The 18,898-nt window shown below is 51.5% G+C and overlaps 1 protein-coding gene across 1 annotated transcript in view; it reads right to left on the bottom strand.

Annotated features, from left to right (window-relative positions):
• Positions 1-752: 752 nt before the first annotated feature.
• Positions 753-18,898, bottom strand: part of CCSER2 (coiled-coil serine rich protein 2) — a 187,694-nt gene continuing 169,548 nt past the window's right edge. The window contains exon 10 of the mRNA XM_051833012.2: positions 753-956. Coding sequence (XP_051688972.2) covers positions 768-956 — 189 coding nt within the window. The 3' untranslated portion in view covers positions 753-767. The remainder of the gene's footprint in view (positions 957-18,898) is intronic.

Below are 18,898 nucleotides of genomic sequence, written 5' to 3'. Positions count from 1 at the left end.
GCACAGAGTCAGGGGCACAGCCTCCGGAGCCATACCCTGTGGTTCAACTCCTGGCTCTGCTGCGACACCTACCAGCCATGTGATCCTGTGGGACTTAAGCTCTCTGAGTGGCCGTGCTCTGCCCTATAAAGTGACGTGTGACATCACTGGTCATTCCGTCCCTGTGGGCCTTTATAGGAACCAGATGCGCGACAACCGCTCCGGTTCTGAGGAAACCCTGGCAGGCGAGGGGGTGACAAGTGAGTACCACTGTGGTGCTGTGGGCTGTACTCCAACACCAATCAAGCCTCCTGGGCTCATCTCTGGGAGTCTACCCAGCTAGATGGGAAGAGCTTAGGGCCACAGCCATGGAGGTAAGTCCGTGTGTTCACATTTCAAGCACAGGGGAACAGCCGTGACTCTGGCATGCCTGGCCCAGTCCCCGGGACAATGGGCACTGGACCCCTGTCCCTCTGCCTCTGCTGTCCCCACCCTCCTCACTGCCAGTCCCAGCCTTAGCCGCACGGTTCAGTGAAATCTCGGATGCTTCCCCTGCTTCTGTGTAACTGACTCAGAGGAAAGGGCTGTTTCAGATCCTGATTCACATTTTCATGACTGTCCTATGCCTCATCGATTCTGCATTGAAAACCTTCTCCAGCATCTCCCACTGAGGCTCTTGCTTCAGCAGCCCCCGCGTCCTCACATCTGGTGAATTACAAATAATTATAGAGATTTCTTTCTCTTCTTAATTTTAATTTAAAAAAATCAATAAGTCATCTGTGATGCCTTTAGAAGATCTTAAATAATACAATCACCCCAGACTTTATTGTGGAAATGATGTTTTTCAACAGGATCTGCACAAAATCCCAGCACCTGTGAGACCTTGAGGTGAGGGGCCTTCTGGGAAATATCACATTAGGATCTGGAATAGAAGGGAAGAGGTCCACGGACGGCATCCAGGCCAGCAAAAGTTTTGCCTAAAAAAAAATTTGAGGAAAATTAGATTTATTGGGCATTGATGTTTGCCATTCAAAATTTAAAACCTCTTTCGAAGGAATTTTAACTTTTTAAAAAAGATTCATTTATTTCAAAGGCAGAGTTAGTTACAGAGAGAGGTGGAGACAGAGAGAGATCTTCCATCTGCTGATTCACTCTCCAGTTGCCCACAAAGGCCGAGGCTGGAGCAGGCAGAAGCCAGGAGCCAGGAGCTCCATCTGGGTCTCCCGCGTAGGGTGAGAAGAAACACCTGTAGGCAGCCTTGCAGCAGACACAGATCACAGGGCAGAAGCTGCATCTGGGAAGCAGGTGGCTCAGTGTTCCTTGAGGCAGCTCAGCCAGGGGAAATGCGGAGTGCGAGGCTTGGAGGCTGGGACAAGCCTGGGACACCCCTCAGCTTTCCCGCCACCACAGGGGTGCAGAGCCTGGACAGACCAAGCCCCTGTGGTTTCCCACAGACACCTGAGACAACAGAGGAAGGTAGTCAGTGGCTCCTACTCTGCCAGATGCTAGCTTACAGCTCGGACAAAAGATTACATGTGGACACACACATTTTGTTTAAATTTGGCTCTGCCAAACCCACTGAATGGCCCTTGCTGACCCCACAGTGCTTTCAGCTGGATATCTGGCAGGATAATAAGTGGCCTTTCTGTACCTGTTCCAACTTGGTTAATCCATCTGTCACATGGAGTGTAGCCTGAGACCATGCACCGGCTCAGCCCCTACGAGTTCCTCCCTCTTGATGCGGTTCCACCCTCACCCTATGGTTCTCTTCCCTCCCAAGTGACAGCAGCTGGAGGAATGTTTGTCTAACCCCATCAGCTCCTGGCAGCACTCAGCTCTGCTAGGACCAGGCAAGGCAAGGCATGGGAGCCATGGCCCTGGCCACTCCTCTGTAGCTGAGACAACACTGACATCTTGTGGTCTGCAATTCTACCTGCCCCAAGCATCACAGGGCAGTGCAGAACCAGCTCTGCCAGGGGCAGTGGCTCCCAGCACAGGCTCACGCCAGTCAGCTAATACTCAGGTGTGATACTGGGGGCATTAACAAGCATTGCATAATTACTGTGCAAGATGGGCAAAGTGCTACTCTGGGCATGTTTAATGGCTGTGGCAGGAAAGAGGAGGCAGGGCCATGCAGCCCAAGGATGAGAAGTGCTGTGGGGTCCAAAATCCAAAGAATGCTTGGGAGTTGTCCCAAAGGCAAGGTGGTAATGCACAAGTCCACATTCCCAGGCCTTGCGCAGCAGACTCAGTACAGAGAGGGGGGCTTAGCCTAGGACCTTCAGTACAAGAGAAGGGTGTGCATGGTTGGTTTGGGGAGAGCCCAGAGTGGGGGGCAGAGAAGTCAAGAACTAGACGCTATTGGAAAGACAGAGAGCCTCAAATGCCAGACGAAAGATACCAGCTTTGCTCAGTTGCTGGGCGTCACGTGATCCAGATGTATTTAAGAGGAAGTAACCAGAACAGTGTGAGCAGGACAAGGCTGGGAGGACATTCACCCTGCAGTCTTCAGGGGCCTCACAGCACATCAAGGGCCTGCAGCTTCATCAGCCCCTCAGAGAGCAACAAGCCCACAGTGTTGGAGGGTCAAGGTCAAGACTAAGGTGGCTGTCAGTCTCCACTGGAGGGAGAAACAATCCAACACCAAGACTCCCATGTGATTTCATCCACTGCTTCTCACACTGACCCGGGGACCCACGAGTTCCCCATGACCCTTTCAGGGGACCTGTGAACTGATAACTCTCCCATCACATTGCTCAGGGACAACCTGGCACCATCACGCTCACTGTCACTTGAGCATGCAGTGTGTTTTCCAGGAGTGACCTGGTGCAGGATAGAGCTGAGGGTTGACAGGGCAGGTGCACACTTTATCCTATCAAATCCACTGCTATGATTGCAGAGGCAGAGAGGAGAGCCCTGCTGTCCTCTGACAGCCAGGCATTAGGGGAAGGAGCAAAAACCTAAAGCAATGCCATGTTTATGAAATTTTTGCATGAGAAAATAGTTATTAAAAAGGCTTGCAGATAGAAGTAATGGGCTTATTTTATTTTTAATGAGTTCATAAATAAATACATAAGAAATGCCTCTGCTCTAATTTCTAAAATGGTAAATATTAACAGGTAGAACTCACATGAACAAAATTTTGGTGGACGCCAGTAAATTTTAAGAGTGTAAAGAGAGGGGCCAGCACTATGGTATAGTAGGTTAAGCCTCTGCATGTGGTGCTGGCATCCCCTATGGGCACTGGTTCGAGTCCCAGTTGCTCCACTTCCATTCCAGCTCCCCAATAGTGTCCTGGGAATTGAGTGGAAGATGGCTCAAGTCCTTGGGCCCCTGCACCCTTGTGGGAGACCCAGAAGAAGCTCCTGGCTTCTGGCTTTGAATAGGCCCAGCTCCGACCATTGCAGTCATCTGGGAAGTGAACCAGAGGTTGAAAGACCTCTCTCTCTCTCTCTCTCTCTCTCTCTCTCTCTCTCTCTCTCTCTGTTATTCTACCTCTCAAATTAATAAAGTTCTTTTTTAAAAAAAGACTATAAAGAGGTCCTTAGGGGCCAGTTCTGTGGTGCAGCAGGTAAAGCGCCTCCTGCAACAGGAGCATCTCATATAAACACTGGTTCTAATCCCAGCTGCTCCATTTTTGATCCAGCTCTCTGCTAGTGCACCTGGGAAAGCCTGCACCCACGTGGGAGACCTGGAAGAAGCTCCTGGCTCCTGGCTTTGGATTGGTGCTGCTCTGGCCATTGCAGCCATCTGAGGAGTGAACCAGCAGATGGAATACCTTTCTTTCTGCCTCTCCCTTTCTGTAACTCTGTCTTTCAAATAAATAAAACAAATTTCTTTTTGACTGGCAGAGTGGATAGTGAGAGAGAGAGACAGAGAGAAAGGGCCTCCTTCCATTGTTTCACCCCCCCCCAAATGGCCGCTACGGCTGGCACACTGCGGCTGGCGCACCGCGCTGATCTGAAGGCAGGAGCCAGATGCTTCTCCTGGTCTCCCATGGGGTGCAGGGCCCAAGGACTTGGGCCATCCTCCACTGCACTCCTGGGCCACAGCAGAGAGCTGGCCTGGAAGAGGGGCAACCGGGACAGAATCCGGCACCCCTACCGGAACTAGAACCCAGTGTGCTGGCGCCGCTAGGTGGAGGATTAGCCTGTTGAGCCACGGCGCCAGCAAAATAAAACAAATTTTAAAAAATAGAGAGAGATAGAGAGATCACAGCTGAGTAAGACAAATCCCCCCAGGTCACTGGCTGTTTCCTGGGGACAAGGAGAAGCAGCAGGTCTGCATTGGATGCCAGGAAATGCCCCACGGATGGTGTGACATTTGACGTGGATCCTGCAGGAGAACAGATTTATGGGGTGAAGGAGGGGGGAGAGAGAAGCTTCCAAAGCTCACAAGTGAGAAAATGCATGACACGATTAGGGAGCTGAGTAGGCCAATGAGTGCAAACTACAGGGCATGTGTGTGCATGTGTGCATGCATGCATGTGTGTGTTTGTATGTGGGTGTGCACATGTATACATGCATGTGTGTTTGCATGCTTGCGTCTTTGCACGTGTGTCTGTGAACATGCCTATAGCCATGCACCCATGTGCAGAAGGGGCTTCAGAAAGTCCATGGGAAACTGAATTAAAAGACAAGTTTATTTTGGTGCAAAAAAAATTGAAACCCATGCATACAAGAAGTCTTCAAAAGGTTCATGAAAAATGCATATTAAGAAAGCACTGCAGGGACTTCAAAAACTTTTTACACCAAAGCAAACTTGTCTTTTGATTTCATTTTTCCACCAACTCTGTGAAGTACCCATGTGTGTGCATGTCTGGGCATCCATGCACTGAGTGCCTTGTGTGCCTGTGTGTGTGCACACGGGCTTTGATATGTGTGACCGTGTGTGGGGCATGCTTGCAGATGCATGCGTTTTGTGCACATGTGTGCTTATGTGACAGCCTAAGGGTTATGGGGCAACAACGTATCTCTTGGACAAGAGAGGAAGAAGCAGGAGAGTAAATGATTGTCCAAGATACTTTACTTTTATTTAGTCCACACAAAAACCTTGCCACCTACGTGGGGTTGCACCCATTTGACAGAAAGGTAAGTGAACTGGCCGAGGACACACCAGGAACGGCGGACACAGCCATGGTTCAGGCCAATCTTCTCCACAGTCCCCTCTGCAGGAAGCTGGCACTGGGCAAATGAGGAGCCTGGAAGCCCAGCTCTGTGCTGGAGCCTCGCCGACCCCGAGTGCCCTCATTCCATAGGGAGAAGTCTGGTGACGGTGTTTATTTGTGTGGACAGTTCCTCTAGCATGCACCAGGGCAACCTTGCCCCTCTGCCATTAGACAGAAGCAAATACGTGTGTCAGCGCTTTCCCAGCCTTTCAGAGAGCCCATACCAAAACACAGGTCCAGTCTGTAGAGGGCCTAGTGGGAGATGAACTGGGAGGCAGGGGTGAGGACACCGGGAAACCCCCAGACCCCTTCCTGCTCACGGAGCTGCTGGGGGCTTGACTGAGCTCTGTACACAAGGCTCTGCGACGCTCACTGCCGGGGCTCTCTGACTCTCCTCCTCTCTGTGTCTGCTCCACTGCACGGTGCTGCTGCCAGCCCAGCCCAGCCCCCAGCCATTCACCAAGTCCAGCAGGAGCCCCCCATGGCCTAGCAGAGAGTAGCAAGTATTTCCCATGCCAGGTGCTGTTCCGAGTCCTTCAGGTGGGAGGGGTCTCCAAACTGCTCATGGAAGTGGAGTTAAAAGGCAATTTGAATGCAAAAAAAAAAAAAAAAATTGAAATCCAGGCATATGACAAGTCTTCCAAAAGTTCACAGAAAATGTCTGTTATGAAAGATGATGCATGGGTTTCAAAATGTATTGCACTAAAATGAACTGATTATTTTTCCCTTATTTTATTTGAGAGGCCAAGAGACGAAGGAAGGAAGGAAGGGAGGGTAGAAGGGATCATTCATTTTCTGGTTCATTCCCAAAATGTTCCCTGCAATGCTCAGGGCTGGGCTGGGGCTGGGGCTGAAGCTGGGAGCCATGAACTCAATCCAGATCTCCTTGTAGATGGCAGGAATCCAATCAGTTGAGCCAACACCTGCTGCCTCCCAGGGTCTGCACTGGCAGGAAGCCAGACTTGGGAGCTGGAGCTGAGGATTGCACTCAGGCACTCCCATACAGGGTGTGGGCCAAATGTTGCCCCTAGACTTACTTTTTTTTAAAGATTTATTTACTTATTTGAAAGAGTTACATAGAGAGCTCTTCCATCCACTAGCTCACTCCCCAGATGGCCACAAAGGACAAAGCTGAGTCAGGCCATGAAGCCAGGAACCAGAAGCTTCCTCCAGGTCTCACACGTAGGTAGCAGGGGTCCAAGCCCCTGGGCCATCCTCCGCTGCCCTTCCCAAGCCATTAGCAGGGAGCTGGATTGGAAGTGGAGCAGCCAAAATGCCAGCCCTACACTTATCTTTTAATTTCATTTTTCTGCCAACTTGCTAAGATACCTTCATATTCTGCCACTTCTTAATATCATGTTTCCCATATTCTATAGAATATAGGATAAAATTATATCCTATGGCACATATTACACATTTCATGTATATTTACTTTTTCAAAGATTTATTTATTTTAAAATCAGAGTTACATAGAGAGAGGAGAGGCAGAGAGAGAGAGAGAGAGAGAGAGAGAGAGAGAGGTCTCCATCCACTGGTTCACTACCCAATTGGCCGTAACAGCCAGAGCTGCACTGATCCAAAGCCAGGTACCAGGAGCTTCTTCCAGGTCTCCCACACAGGTGCAGGGGCCCATGGAGTTGAGCCATCTTCTATTGCTTTTCCAGGCCATAGCAGAGAGCTGGATCAGAAGTGGAGCAGCCAGGACTTGAACCAGCTCCCATATGGGCTGTACCACAGCACTGGCCCCATATATTTACTCTTTTACACCGTCTATGCTATATGTTCCATGGTGCCTTACTTGATGTTTTCAGTGCAGTGCTTGGAGGCATTTATTCATCAGCCCATATTTCAGATGAGAATACTGAGGCCCAGAAGGTGTGGGTAACATCCAGTAACAGTGACAGACAGAATGCAAACCTACCTCTGCCTGCAAGTCAGACTTGTGCTCTTTCCTCTGTGTCAGCTCTCCTGGCTGGTCTCATTCAGGGTCACCACCAGGACATGGCCTGTGGCTGTAGGACATCAGCCATTCTCTCCACATCCCTGCTGCACTCTGTGCCTGACCCAGTGGGTCCTGGCCACCTCCCCATTCTTCAAGGCCTGAGCATGGTGGCAGCACTGACTGAAAAATCCCAATCAGTTAACATTCAGCCAAAAGTAGCTCCTTTGGAAATAAAAGATTATGGAGCCCTTAAAATCATATTTTATGGCCATAGAACTAAATGTATGTGTGTAAAACAAATAATAAAGGACAGAGTTTTGCATGCATAGCACATCAGAAATGAGAAAAAATAAGTCAGTGGAGAAAAAGCCAGAAAGGAAAGTCACCAACTGCTAGCCGTGGTTATTTCTGGACGATGGGCTCCTGCTTGCCTGTTTTGTTCTTCTTTTGACTTTTCTGTATCTCACAATTTTCCACAATAGCCATGCATCACTTTGCAAAGAAGGGCAAAAACACCAAAAGCCCGGCTTCAGCTTGCACCCCGCACCGCTGCCCATTTCCTGTGCACTTCAAAGGGCATGGGGCTGCAGGGTGGCCGCGTTCTGCAGAGCCTACCCGGCTCCTGGGGGCAGGAGGAGCGAGTCCCAGGAAAAACCCAATGACCCGCGTGGGCAGCTGGGTCTGCTGCCCCTGCCCTGCTGTTCTTCCCTCTCCTTTCACCTGAATTCTCCAGGACACAGCACTGCAGCAGCCTGAGTCTGAGCCTCCCCTCCCCAGCCGGTCTGCAGCACTCAGCAGCGCAGCCTCCGAATGGCCAGGTGGCCTGAAAGGAGCCCACTGGACCTCACCCCTGGAGGCACCAAAAATCCCCCCCACAGCCCCTATTGGCCTGAGTGCAGGGGTCCCAGAGCACCCAGAGCGTGGGAAAGCAGTACTGTCCCTTCCTCTCCTTGTTGTCCCCTGCTGTCACCCAGGACCACAAGTGACACCATAGCTCCTGCATTTGTCTTCCTACAAAGTCAGTCGATGTTTCCCAAGGGGCACAGCCCATCAGCTCCCATGGGAGCCCGGCAAGTTCCACTGCAGGAGAGAGACACCTGGACACCAGGCTGAACTCTGGAGCCATCTGGACCTTGTCGGGTGGGACAACAGGTGGCAGAGGGCAGAGGCAGCTCCTGTCCCTGGGGTGGGCTGCCCATGAGCAGATGTCTCTGAGCTGGGTGCCTGCAAATTGAGCACAGAGTAGGTGGGAGAAAAGAGCATTTTGTGCAAAGCCTGAGCCAAAGAGCAAACACAAAAGGAGAGCGGTGGGGGTCCCTGGCCAGAGGAGGTAAGACGCTTAGCCTCCTCTGCTGCTAGTACTGAGGGGGTAGGAAACCTCTTTTCTGCAAATGAGGCCAGTTGGGTGCAGAAGCAGAGGAGCCCTTGGAGAGTCGTATAGGGAGCAAGAGAGAGTGAGGGCAGAAAGTTCCCTGGGGCATTGTCCCAGACATTAATTATCTATTACTTCTGTCCGGGTGCAGAAATGGAAACTCTCACATCGCCTGGATATCCCAGGCACTCTGCTGACCCAGCCCTGCCAGAGAACCTGACCTGAGCTGCCAGTGGGTCCTGTGCCCTGGCACCAGGCACTAGGAACCAGAGAAAGTTAATTCCATTCCCTGGGGGCACTGGGCTGTGACCTGCTAGCTACAGGTCTGATTTGCCAGACTAACTAGAGCATGGAGGAGCTATTCTGCAGGAAATGAGGCAAACAGTGCAGAAGAAAGGGAGCAGAGAGGTCACCAGCAAGGACTAGTTGGGGCTCTGCACTGTCCCAGGCTCTCCTTCCACTCCTGAAGCCCAACCCTAGCCTTAAGTTTGCATTCCATGAGGAGGGAGAACATGATTGATTGATTCATTCTCTCTCTCTCTCTCTCTCTCTCTCTAAGTTTCCATTGCTTGCACTCAAAAAATCCTAAGGTATATTAAAGTTTTTGCACAACTTCCAGCCTGAACTAAGTCAGTGTAGTGAGACTGCAGAAAGCTGGGTGTATGTGAAGACTGTTTAGATCATGACATCAACAGGTGACATGGGCTGCTCTGCCAATTAGCCAGACTCCATCACTCATAGCCAGGCCCCCTCACATACCCTCCCGAGGCATCTGTGAGTTTCACCAGGGGAATGCCACCATCCCCAAGCAGATGTTGGGGCAGCCAGGGAAAGCAAACACCAGCAGGGCCTCTTCTGCATGAGGAGGGGATGGACAGCTCTGGTCACTGAGTGACAGCCTTGGCCCCTACCCCAACCAAGAGGGTAGTTCGGTAACTGGCACTGCTGAGCCCCCACCTGGGATCCTCCAAGGCCTGGGGATCCCAACACATCACCACATCTGTGGGAAGCAAGCTGAAGTCAACACCAGCAGCAGCCCTGCCAGAGACGTAAAAAAGATGGCAGAAACTCCCGAACAGGTGCAGCTCCTCCCTTTGCTCCTCCCACATCACTCAGAAGCCATTTCCTCTTCCAATGAGAAACCTCTTTATTCTCACTTTGTCTGCCAAGTTCAGTCACTTCATTCTGCAGTTTGCGAAGTCTCCCATTTGAAAAAAAAAAGTTTAGATCTGAATTTTGATCTGTTCCGGATTTTCTGATTTCAGTGCAGCTGTATACTGGTTGGCCCTGTAAAGAGAACAGGAAGGGTGCTCCTCCAAGCTTCACCCTGGCACAGCTCAGCATCAGCACCTTCTGGAAACAGGTGCCAGACTACACAAGTGGTGTAGCCTTTCCCAGGAGGATGGAACTCTGCTAGGTCTGACCCAAACTTGCATCCCAGCTGTGCTGGTTGAACAGGGTGTCTGTGTGCATCCCAGAGGGTGGGCACTCAGAGAAGTCCATTCCCCTCTGCAAAAGCTCACCGCAGCCCCCATCTCCCACCCACTCCATGCCAGCCAGGAAAAGAGGTTGCCCCCACTCATGGAGTAGACCACAGAGCTGCTACAGATCTTCTCCTTTTGACACATCCCAGAGAGTCAACACATCTTCAGACATAAATGTCCTTCTTCCCTGGGCTGGAAAAGCCCCCTCCTATTCTAACAGAAGTCCTGCTTTCCTTTCCCTAAAGATTTATCTATTTATGTATTTGAAAGGCAGAATGAGAGAGAGAGAGAGAGAGAGAGAGAGAGAGAGAGAGAGAGAGAGAGATTGAGAGAGAATCTTGCATCTGCTGGTTCACTCCCCAAATAGCCACAATGGCCAGTGCTGAACCATGTTGAAGCCAGGCACCTGGATCTCCATCTGGGTCTCCCACATGGGTAGCAGTGACCCCAGCACTTGGGCCATCCCCTGCTGCCTTCCCAGGCACATTAGCGGGGAGCTGGATCAGATGCAAAGCCAGGACTCAAACTGGCACTCTGCCACACGCCCCCACAGAAGTCCAGCTGTCTGGAGCAGGTGCCCAACATAACAGATGTGGATTAGGACATCTGAATCCTGTATGTGAGCACCTTGGTTCAATACTCACCTCTGGCTCCTGATTCCAGCATCCTGCTAGTGCAGACCCTAGGAGGCAGCTGGTAATGGCCCAGGTAGTTGAGGTCACTGCTATGCACGTGGGAGACCAGCTACTGCAAGCATTTGAGGGTAGATCCAGTGGCTGAAAGATCCCCCTGCCTCAGCTTCAAATAAGCAAACACTTTTAAAGCAAGAGGAAGTCCTGCTCTCTCGCTTCTCTGGTTCCAGGTGGATTAGCCATGAGACCAATTCTCTGGAGAGCATAGAAATCCCCTCCACCTCCCAGGCCTCCACCCACTCTTTTCTAACAGATGCTCTGATGCCTTTTACAGAGCAGCTCTGAGCTACTTTTCTCAGGGCAGAAGAGAAGGCACGGGGTGGGAGGCACGGGGCTACTGAGACAGCAGAGGTGGGGGAGACGCGGCTTCATGAAGGTGGCCTCTTTGTCCTGTGAAAGTGTGCCTCACGGGGCTGCTGTGGGCGTGTGTGCAGCCCTCGGGTGAGCAGGCAGCTCCTTGTGGTCTCCTCAGGTCAAACTGCTCTGTCTCCTTGCCACCCTCCCTTACTGTGTGCCCTGCCCGGTAACCTTGTCATTCTGACTTTCGTGTCCTTTCTTTGCCGCTCCGCAGGAGTAAGGAAGTGGAGAGTACTGAGTGTTTTGCGCCCTCCAAGCAGCTCCACTGCAGAGTGCCCCCTGGGGAGCCAGGAGAGGTGGTGCTGCACCCCATTTTGGTCCTGAAGCAGCCGCAGTGGGTAGGTGGCTTTGCCAGGCCAGTCACAAACCAGCAACGGGAAAGAGATCGAGGGTGGGGCCAGGCCTCAGATTCTGCTCAGAGAAAATCCCTGCTGGGAGTCCAGCTTCTTCTCCAGCCTCGGGTGTGTCCCACCCATGACCTCCTCCTTGCAGAAGCTCAGGGCACCCCAAGGAGACTTCTTCCAGCTCCTGCACTCCACCACCCCACCCCCACTGCACTGAAGGGTGGGCCCAGGGCCTCTCCTGTGACCAAGGATGCTTGCTGCCCTGGGACCACAGAGTCTCAGAGGAACAGTCAGCCACTGAGAGCCAGGACAGGGGAGGGGTAGGGTGGGGGGAGGTGCACTGAGCAATTAGTGGCCGACTTTCTGGGAGGTGCTGAACAAGTGTCAGTGTCACCAGCCTTGCTAGGACCCCAAGACAGCATGGACTTCTGTGTGGGCTTCTGCCATAGGGCCTCTCAAACCAACACATTTTTCACGTAGACAGCATCAGAAGAAAGGAAACCTGACTCTCCGTTCAGACAAATTGAATGTTTGTCTCGGGTCCAAGGAGGGATTGCTTCCATGTGCAGGGTGTCGCGTAACCTGGGAGTGACCATGGGGCTGTCTGCCCATTCCATCGCCCTGCCTTCCTCAGCAGCATTAGTGACACTCGCTAAAGACCAAGATGACTCACAGGGACACGGTGACAAAATCTGGCTGAGGCACTCTTTGAAAGGTGTTTTTCTCTGGCAGCTGCCTCAGCAAAATAGTTTCCTGTTGGCTGCTTTTCTTTCTTAAGATTTATTTATTTGAAAGGCAGAATTACGGAGAGGGAGAGGCAGAGAGGAGAGAGACACAGAGAGAGAGAGATCTTCCATCTGCTGGTTCACTCCCTAAATGACTGAAATGGCTAGAGCTGTGCCGATCTTAAGCCAGGAGCCAGGAGCTTCTTCTGGGTCTCCCACATGGGTGCAGGGGCCCAAGGACTTGGGCCATCTTCTACTGCTTTCCCAGGCCATAGCAGAGAGCTATTTCAGAAGAGGAGCAGCCGGGACTAGAACTGGCACCCATATGGGATACTGGCACTTCAGGTCGGGACTTTAACCCACTGTGCCACAGCGCCAGCCCCTTTGACTGTTTATTTGTATGTGTGTGTGTGTGTGTATGGTATGCGTGCATGCTGTGTGTCCGGTGTGGGTGTACTGTGTGTCCGGTGTGGGTGTGCTGTGTGATGTGTGTGGCTGTGTGCAGCTTGCCCCCTGTGTGCTCTCGCCTCTGGAAGCAACGAGGCCAACCACACTTGAGGGTACATTTGGAGAGAAGCCGTCTGGCCCTATCTTCCCACTGAGGAATCAGCTGCCTGAGAGCAGGTGTCCTGGAGGCTGCCTGGCTTCCCCCTGCTCCTCCTGGCAGGCGATGCACCCTGGCTGGATGCTGAGTGCTGGGTTCAGAGGACAGCTGGAGCCACCTGGGGACAGAAGTACCTGCCCAGGCCTCTGTGGTACTCAGGCAATGTGGGGGAAGATCCTGACATGTGAGAAGCTCTGTCTTCTCTTGGATCAAGTCCCCACACAGACCCCCAGGAGGGAGGCTCCCCAAACCTTGAGGGGATAGGGAGTCTCCCATGGCCCAATTTCATTCCCACTGTGCTGGGGCAGGAGGACGCCCCAGTATTCAGACACAGATGCCCACGTTCAGTCTCCAGCTCCAGGCAAGAAGCCTGCATGACACTTACGGTTTCTGGTCCACCTTCCCTCACGCTGGGTCCCCAGGCCCAAGGCTCTTGGCTCTCAAGCCTGTCGATCCCATGCTTTGTCTCTCTGAGTACCTGTGACCCACTGCACAAGACAGCAGCTGCCAAGAGGACAGGAAGACAAACAGAGGGCAGAACTCATGGTCCTGAAGCCCCTGAGTTCCCAACTTCCTGGTGAGAAAGCCAGATGGACCCCAGGCTCATCTCCAAGGCAGCACAGCCCCGGTGAGCTTGTCAGAGGTAAGAGGGAGCATGGGGCTGGGTGCAGCGCCTTCCCATGGCTGCTGTGTGTCCCAGATGACCTGGGAGGGACCGGCAGGTGGAGAATCAAGGCCTCTGCTCCACTTTTGGTCTTTCTCTCACCCAAATACTGTGCATCCCGGATAGCTAAATTTAATCACTCACTATTTCAAGTAGAAGTCTCCAAGTGCTAAAGGTGTCCCACCTAGGCCAGGGTTGGTTCCATGGAGCTGAGAACAAGGACCCTTGCCACTGTGGGAACCTGGCTATTGACAGGCTGTGAAGGAGGATCTGACATGGGGGTGAACTGGCTGCATTTATCCTGCACATTCAACAGATCAAGAGTGAATAGAACCCAATAGAATTCACAGCCTGGGCTGGCACTGCGGCTCAATAGGCTAATCTTCCGTCTGCAGTGCCAGCACACCGGGTTCTAGTCCCAGTCAGGGAGCCGGATTCTGTCCCGGTTGCTCCTCTTCCAGTCCAGCTCTCTGCTGTGGCCCGGGAGTGCAGTGGAGGATGGCCCAAGTCCTTGGGCCCTGCACCCCTTGGGAGACCAGGAGAAGCGCCTGGCTCCTGGCTTCGGATCAGTGCGGTGCGCAGGCCGCAGCAGCCATTGGAGGGTGAACCAACAGTAAAGGAAGACCTTTCTCTCTGTCTCTCTCTCTCACTGTCCACTCTGCCTGTCAGAAAAAAGAAAAGAATTCACAGCCAGATGCATGTGTGGATGCAATGGGAACTTGCGATCAGGTTCCACGTGGATGAGGCCATTGTGCAAGCACATCATCCACTCAGATGGAGGTGATACAATGGAGGTCAGGGGTAGCGGGGCGCACCGTACACCCCCCACACTACATGGCCCTAGCAGACACAGAGACGCCCAGTGCTGGTCAACCTGTTGTGAATGCTTACAGTAGAATTATTTCGTCCTTGCTGTGTGTTTGAACATGTGGGCCTGCAGAGGATGGAACCCAGAGGCACAGCAGCTACCTGAAAGCTCCTAAGGACTCAGGTCCTCTTCGGTGTCCCCACCACCCCCAGATCAGCTCTGTGGGTCCTCAGTTCCGGGCCCATGAGCTCAGCAGTGTGGCAGAGAGAGAATCCTCCTCTGAGACCTGAGATTCCTGGACCTGTGTTCTGACGCTAGGCCCGCAGTTTTGGCATTGAAACATTTTAGGTTGAATGGTCAAACCATAGTGGGTTTTTTGTGTTTTTGTTTGTTTGTTTGTTTTTAAATAGAAGGCCAGTAGCCCTAGGCTGGGATCTAAAGTTCTGTGACCTTGGCCCATAAAATCATATATGAGGAACTGTGGACTTGGATTCCCACAGGCACGGCCAAAAGCCCCAAGTTCACTGCCCACTGGTTGTGGAGCCATATCCATAAGTTTATTTGTGTCCAGCAGAGGGGAGACTTTGGTTTCCACCTCCTTAAAAAAAACTGAGCATTTCAGTGTATGAAATGTAACTGGATCCTGATCTAAACATAAAAGCCACAAAAGATGTTTGGATAACAATTGGGAGCGCCTGAGTGAACTGTGTTTCAATGATGTTGTATTATCAGTCTTCTCAGGTGTGAGCAGGGTATTGAGGCCAGGTGGGAGAAGGAATTTATTTTTAGGAGATACGTGCAGAAGTGTCCAGAGTTGAGGTTTAATGATGCTGGAAATTTCTGTGAAATGGTGCAGGAAAAAAAAAAGGGCAAATTTGGCAAAACATTCACAGTTGTTGAATGCAGGAGACAGATATGCAGAGGGCTCACTGTACCCCTACAACACTTCATTGTCTGAGTTCTTAGCCAGACTGAGGAAGATGACAGATGGAAGAAAAGTGTGTGCCTAAGGACCGGTGTGGAAGGCTAGCCATCAACATGCCAGGTCTGCCTTTGTCCCACCCTGGGAAGCACATGAGGCCCATGGTGAAACCCTGTCCAGGAGCTTTCTCATTCTGAGACTGTGCCATTTTCAGCCCCACCCATGTCCCAGCTCTGTGTCTGATTGTTCTTCCTGCATACCCTGCACTGTGGGGCTGCCACGGTTGGTTGCTGAGTCTCTAACAATGAATGGCAGTGGAGAACTCTGTCAGGTTACATCTTAGAGATTCCACCGAGACCCCAGAGCTGGGTGCTCCCAGCCTGGAGCACCATCACTTTAAAGACAAACCAAGGAGGGGGCAGGGGGTTGGTGGTGCAACTGCATTGCCACTTGGGATGTCCACATTGCATATCTGGCAAGGTCCAGGTCTGGGATCCAGTTGCTCCACTGTCTCTTCCAGCTTCCTGCTACTGCACACCTTGGGAGATGCCAGGTGTGATGGCTCAAGTAATCAGGATCCTGACACTCAGATGGGAGACCTGGATGGAGTTCCAGACTCCTGGCATTGGCCTGGTGCAGCCATTTGTGGAGTGAACCAGTGGATGGGGGAATCTTTCTATGATATTCTCTCTCTCTTTCTCTTTCTCTCTCTCCCTCACTCTTTCTCTCTCAAATGAACAAAATAAATAATGAATTTTTAAAAGGAAAACATATCCAAACATATCCAGAGTCATATCAGCACATATTATATGGTCCTCCTGTTCAATGTGAGAGGAGGAAGCAGAGGGGAGAAGGAGAGGGAGGGAGCAGAGCAGAGAGAAGAAGACAGAGGGAGAGCTAAAAGAGGTGGGGCAGATAACAGAGGGGAAAGGTGCTTCAAAGCAAGGAATGGGGGAGGAAGAACTCAACCCACCAGGCACTTTTTAAAAATGGTCATTTATTTACTTTCATATATTCAAAAGGCAAAGCAAAAGAGACATGGGGTGGTGGCGGAGAGAGAGACAGAAACCAATCTTCCATCCACTGGTTCACTTCTCCAAATGCCCACAACAGCTGGTGCTGAAGCCAGAAGCCAGGAGCTTCCTCAGGGTCTTCTGCAGGGGTGGGAGGGGCCCAGGTACTTGGCCCCAGCACTGCCTCCCAGAATGCATTAGCAGGGAGCTAGAACCAGCACTCCAAGATGGGATGTGGGCACCCCAGACAGTGGCTTAACCACTGCACCACAACACCCACTCCCACAGGCACTCTTACAGGTGCAGGGCGAGACTGATCATGCATTCATCTGACTCCCCTGACTAAGCAAGGTTGGTGCCCTCTGGGGGGGGGGGCTCCCAGGTGGGAAGTACTCTCTGTATTTAGTAACTCAGGAGTGATGCAGACTGTGAAAGGAATCCATGGCATGTGCCTGTGCTGGCCCTGGGCTCATTGAGCGCCAAGACTCTATGAAGTTAATCCCAACATCCCTGTTTATAGACAAGGAACAGGGATGCCACAAGGCCAGCTGGTTTACCCACAGTCATCTGCCCAGGAAGTGGCAGTATCAGAAGCCATTTCCATTCCATCCCAGCCCAAGCCACCACGGTGACAAAGAGCTGCCACCTCCACAGCTTATTGTAGTCCAACCCGGAAAGTAGACTTGATGTGACTAGATAACTCCTTTAACATGAAAACCTTGCCATTTTTTAATATTAAAAATAAGGGTGGGGGCTGGCATTGTGGTGTAGCTGGTTAAGCTGTCACCTGGGATGCCAGCATTCCATCTGGGCATTGGTTCAAGTCCCAGCTGCTTCACTTCTCATCCAGCTCCTGCTAATGTGCCTGAGAAAGCAGTGGAAGATGGCTCCAGTCCTTGGGTCCCTGCCACCCATGTGGGATACCCAGATGAAGTTCCCGGCTCCTGGTTTTGGCCTGGCCCAAGTCCAGCTGTTGTGGACATTTGGGGAGTGAACCAGCAGATGGAAGATCTCTCTCTCTCTCTCTCTCTCTCTCTCTCTCTCTCTCTCCTCCTCCTCCTCCTCTCTCTTGCCCTCTCCCTCTCCCCCTCTCTAATTCTGCCTCACAAATAAGTAAAGAAATCTTTAAAAAATATATAGGGGTGATGTTTTGAAGCTGTTAAATGATGCTATGTGCAGGGAATTAGAGATGCAGAAGTTTCACCCAGCTCCAAGGATCCTGCAGACCCAGACAATGAGAATAGAAAATACAAAAATAGAAAATTACTGCTTTCATATGAGTAGGGACAAGGTCGAGAACCAAGGGTAGGGAACCAGTAAATTAGAGTCCAATCTTTGGCCTAAGGTTGAGGCCAAAGAAGCCCTTTGATTCCTCCTAAATCCTAAAGCAGATCTTGTCACTTTCTCGTCTGGTCTCCACGCTCTTAGGACTCCCTGGTGACACCTAATGGCTTTGTGGAGTGGAATATGGACAGGTCAGGGGCATTTTCCTGCTCTGTGCATACTCCTTAGTAAGTAAGCCATCTTACTTAAGGGGCACCATCTCTGCCCCTCCTCCCTCAAAGGAGGCTGGAGGCAGCCATGAGCAGAGAGAAGGGCTGGGTCCTTAGGAAGGCACTTGGGCGCTCTCCTTACCCTGTGTTAGTATCCAACTGTCTTAGTAGAATGTCAAGCAGAGCTGGAGATGCATGGCACATGTGTAAATGGGAATGAGCTCTGGAGAAGCAGGGAGGGAGCAGTTTGGTAGGAATATGCGGCAATAGAAACAGAGAGTCTGTGTGGTGGTGGAGGGAGGGCAGTTCCTCTAATTTTTTCTACCCCTGAGGGATAGTCAAGTTCAACTCCCTTTGGTGGTTTCAAAGGCAGAAATGTGAATCGAGACAGCCAGCTATGGCAGCAGGAGTAGCCCTGGCTCACCAGAGGCACTGCGGCAGGATCACTTCTGTGTATGCATACGTGTACTGGCGCACAGCTCCCTGGTGTGGCAGTGTGGCAGGAAGGGCAGGTGGATTCAGCACACTCAGCAACCTGCTGCCCAGCCTGCAGGTGACCTACAGGCAGGAACTTCCCAGGAGGTTTCAGTGTCTCAGGTCCAGTGACTCAGGTCTCCGTAGCCTCAGGTCAGAATGTCCCCCTGCGTGCAGAGCCGCATTAATGGTCTCCACAGGCTCTTCTCCATCTGCCAGCCACTTCCTCTCTCTATGTGACTGCCAGAAAATTTTAACATTCACCCTCCATTGTGTGTGTGGATTGCAGGAAAATGCAAAAAATTGCTTACGCTGGCTTCAATGAGACCTGGAATTTTTGGCAGAAGAAAAGGTGATGCAGATAACAGACTGAGAGGAGAAGTGAAAACTCTGCAATCCAGGGTTAAAATTGGAAGCAGCAGTTTGGATTCGTGTTGTATTTTCAAACAGACAAACACTTCCAAGTTATGCTTACTGAAGAAATCCAGAAACAATAACCAAGCCAACAGCAACAAGCACCCCTATTACTCAGATGGTGGTCTCCAAATACCACCTCCATGAAAGCAGCGGGATTCCAATGAGAAATGGAAGGTTCCAGATCAGGATGTGAAAGGGGAAGGCATTTGGCCTTGCAGTTAAGAAACTCATTATAAAGCCTGCATCCCATATTGAAATGTGTGGATTCAGTACCTGGATCCAGTTCCATGTCCAGCTTCCTGTTCATGCAGATGTGGAGAGGTTCAGGTGGTTGGGTTCCTGACATACATGGGCATCCTGGATTGAGTCCCCAGTGGTAGCTCCTGGCCTGTAGTCATTGTGGGTATTTGGGGAGTGAACCAGCAGATCAGAGCACTCTTT

This window comes from Oryctolagus cuniculus, chromosome 15 (genome assembly GCF_964237555.1).
Source record: "Oryctolagus cuniculus chromosome 15, mOryCun1.1, whole genome shotgun sequence".
NCBI classification, from domain to species: Eukaryota; Metazoa; Chordata; class Mammalia; order Lagomorpha; family Leporidae; genus Oryctolagus; species Oryctolagus cuniculus.
Note: the sequence above shows the minus strand (reverse complement) of the source record. Positions and strands in the feature narration are given on the sequence as shown.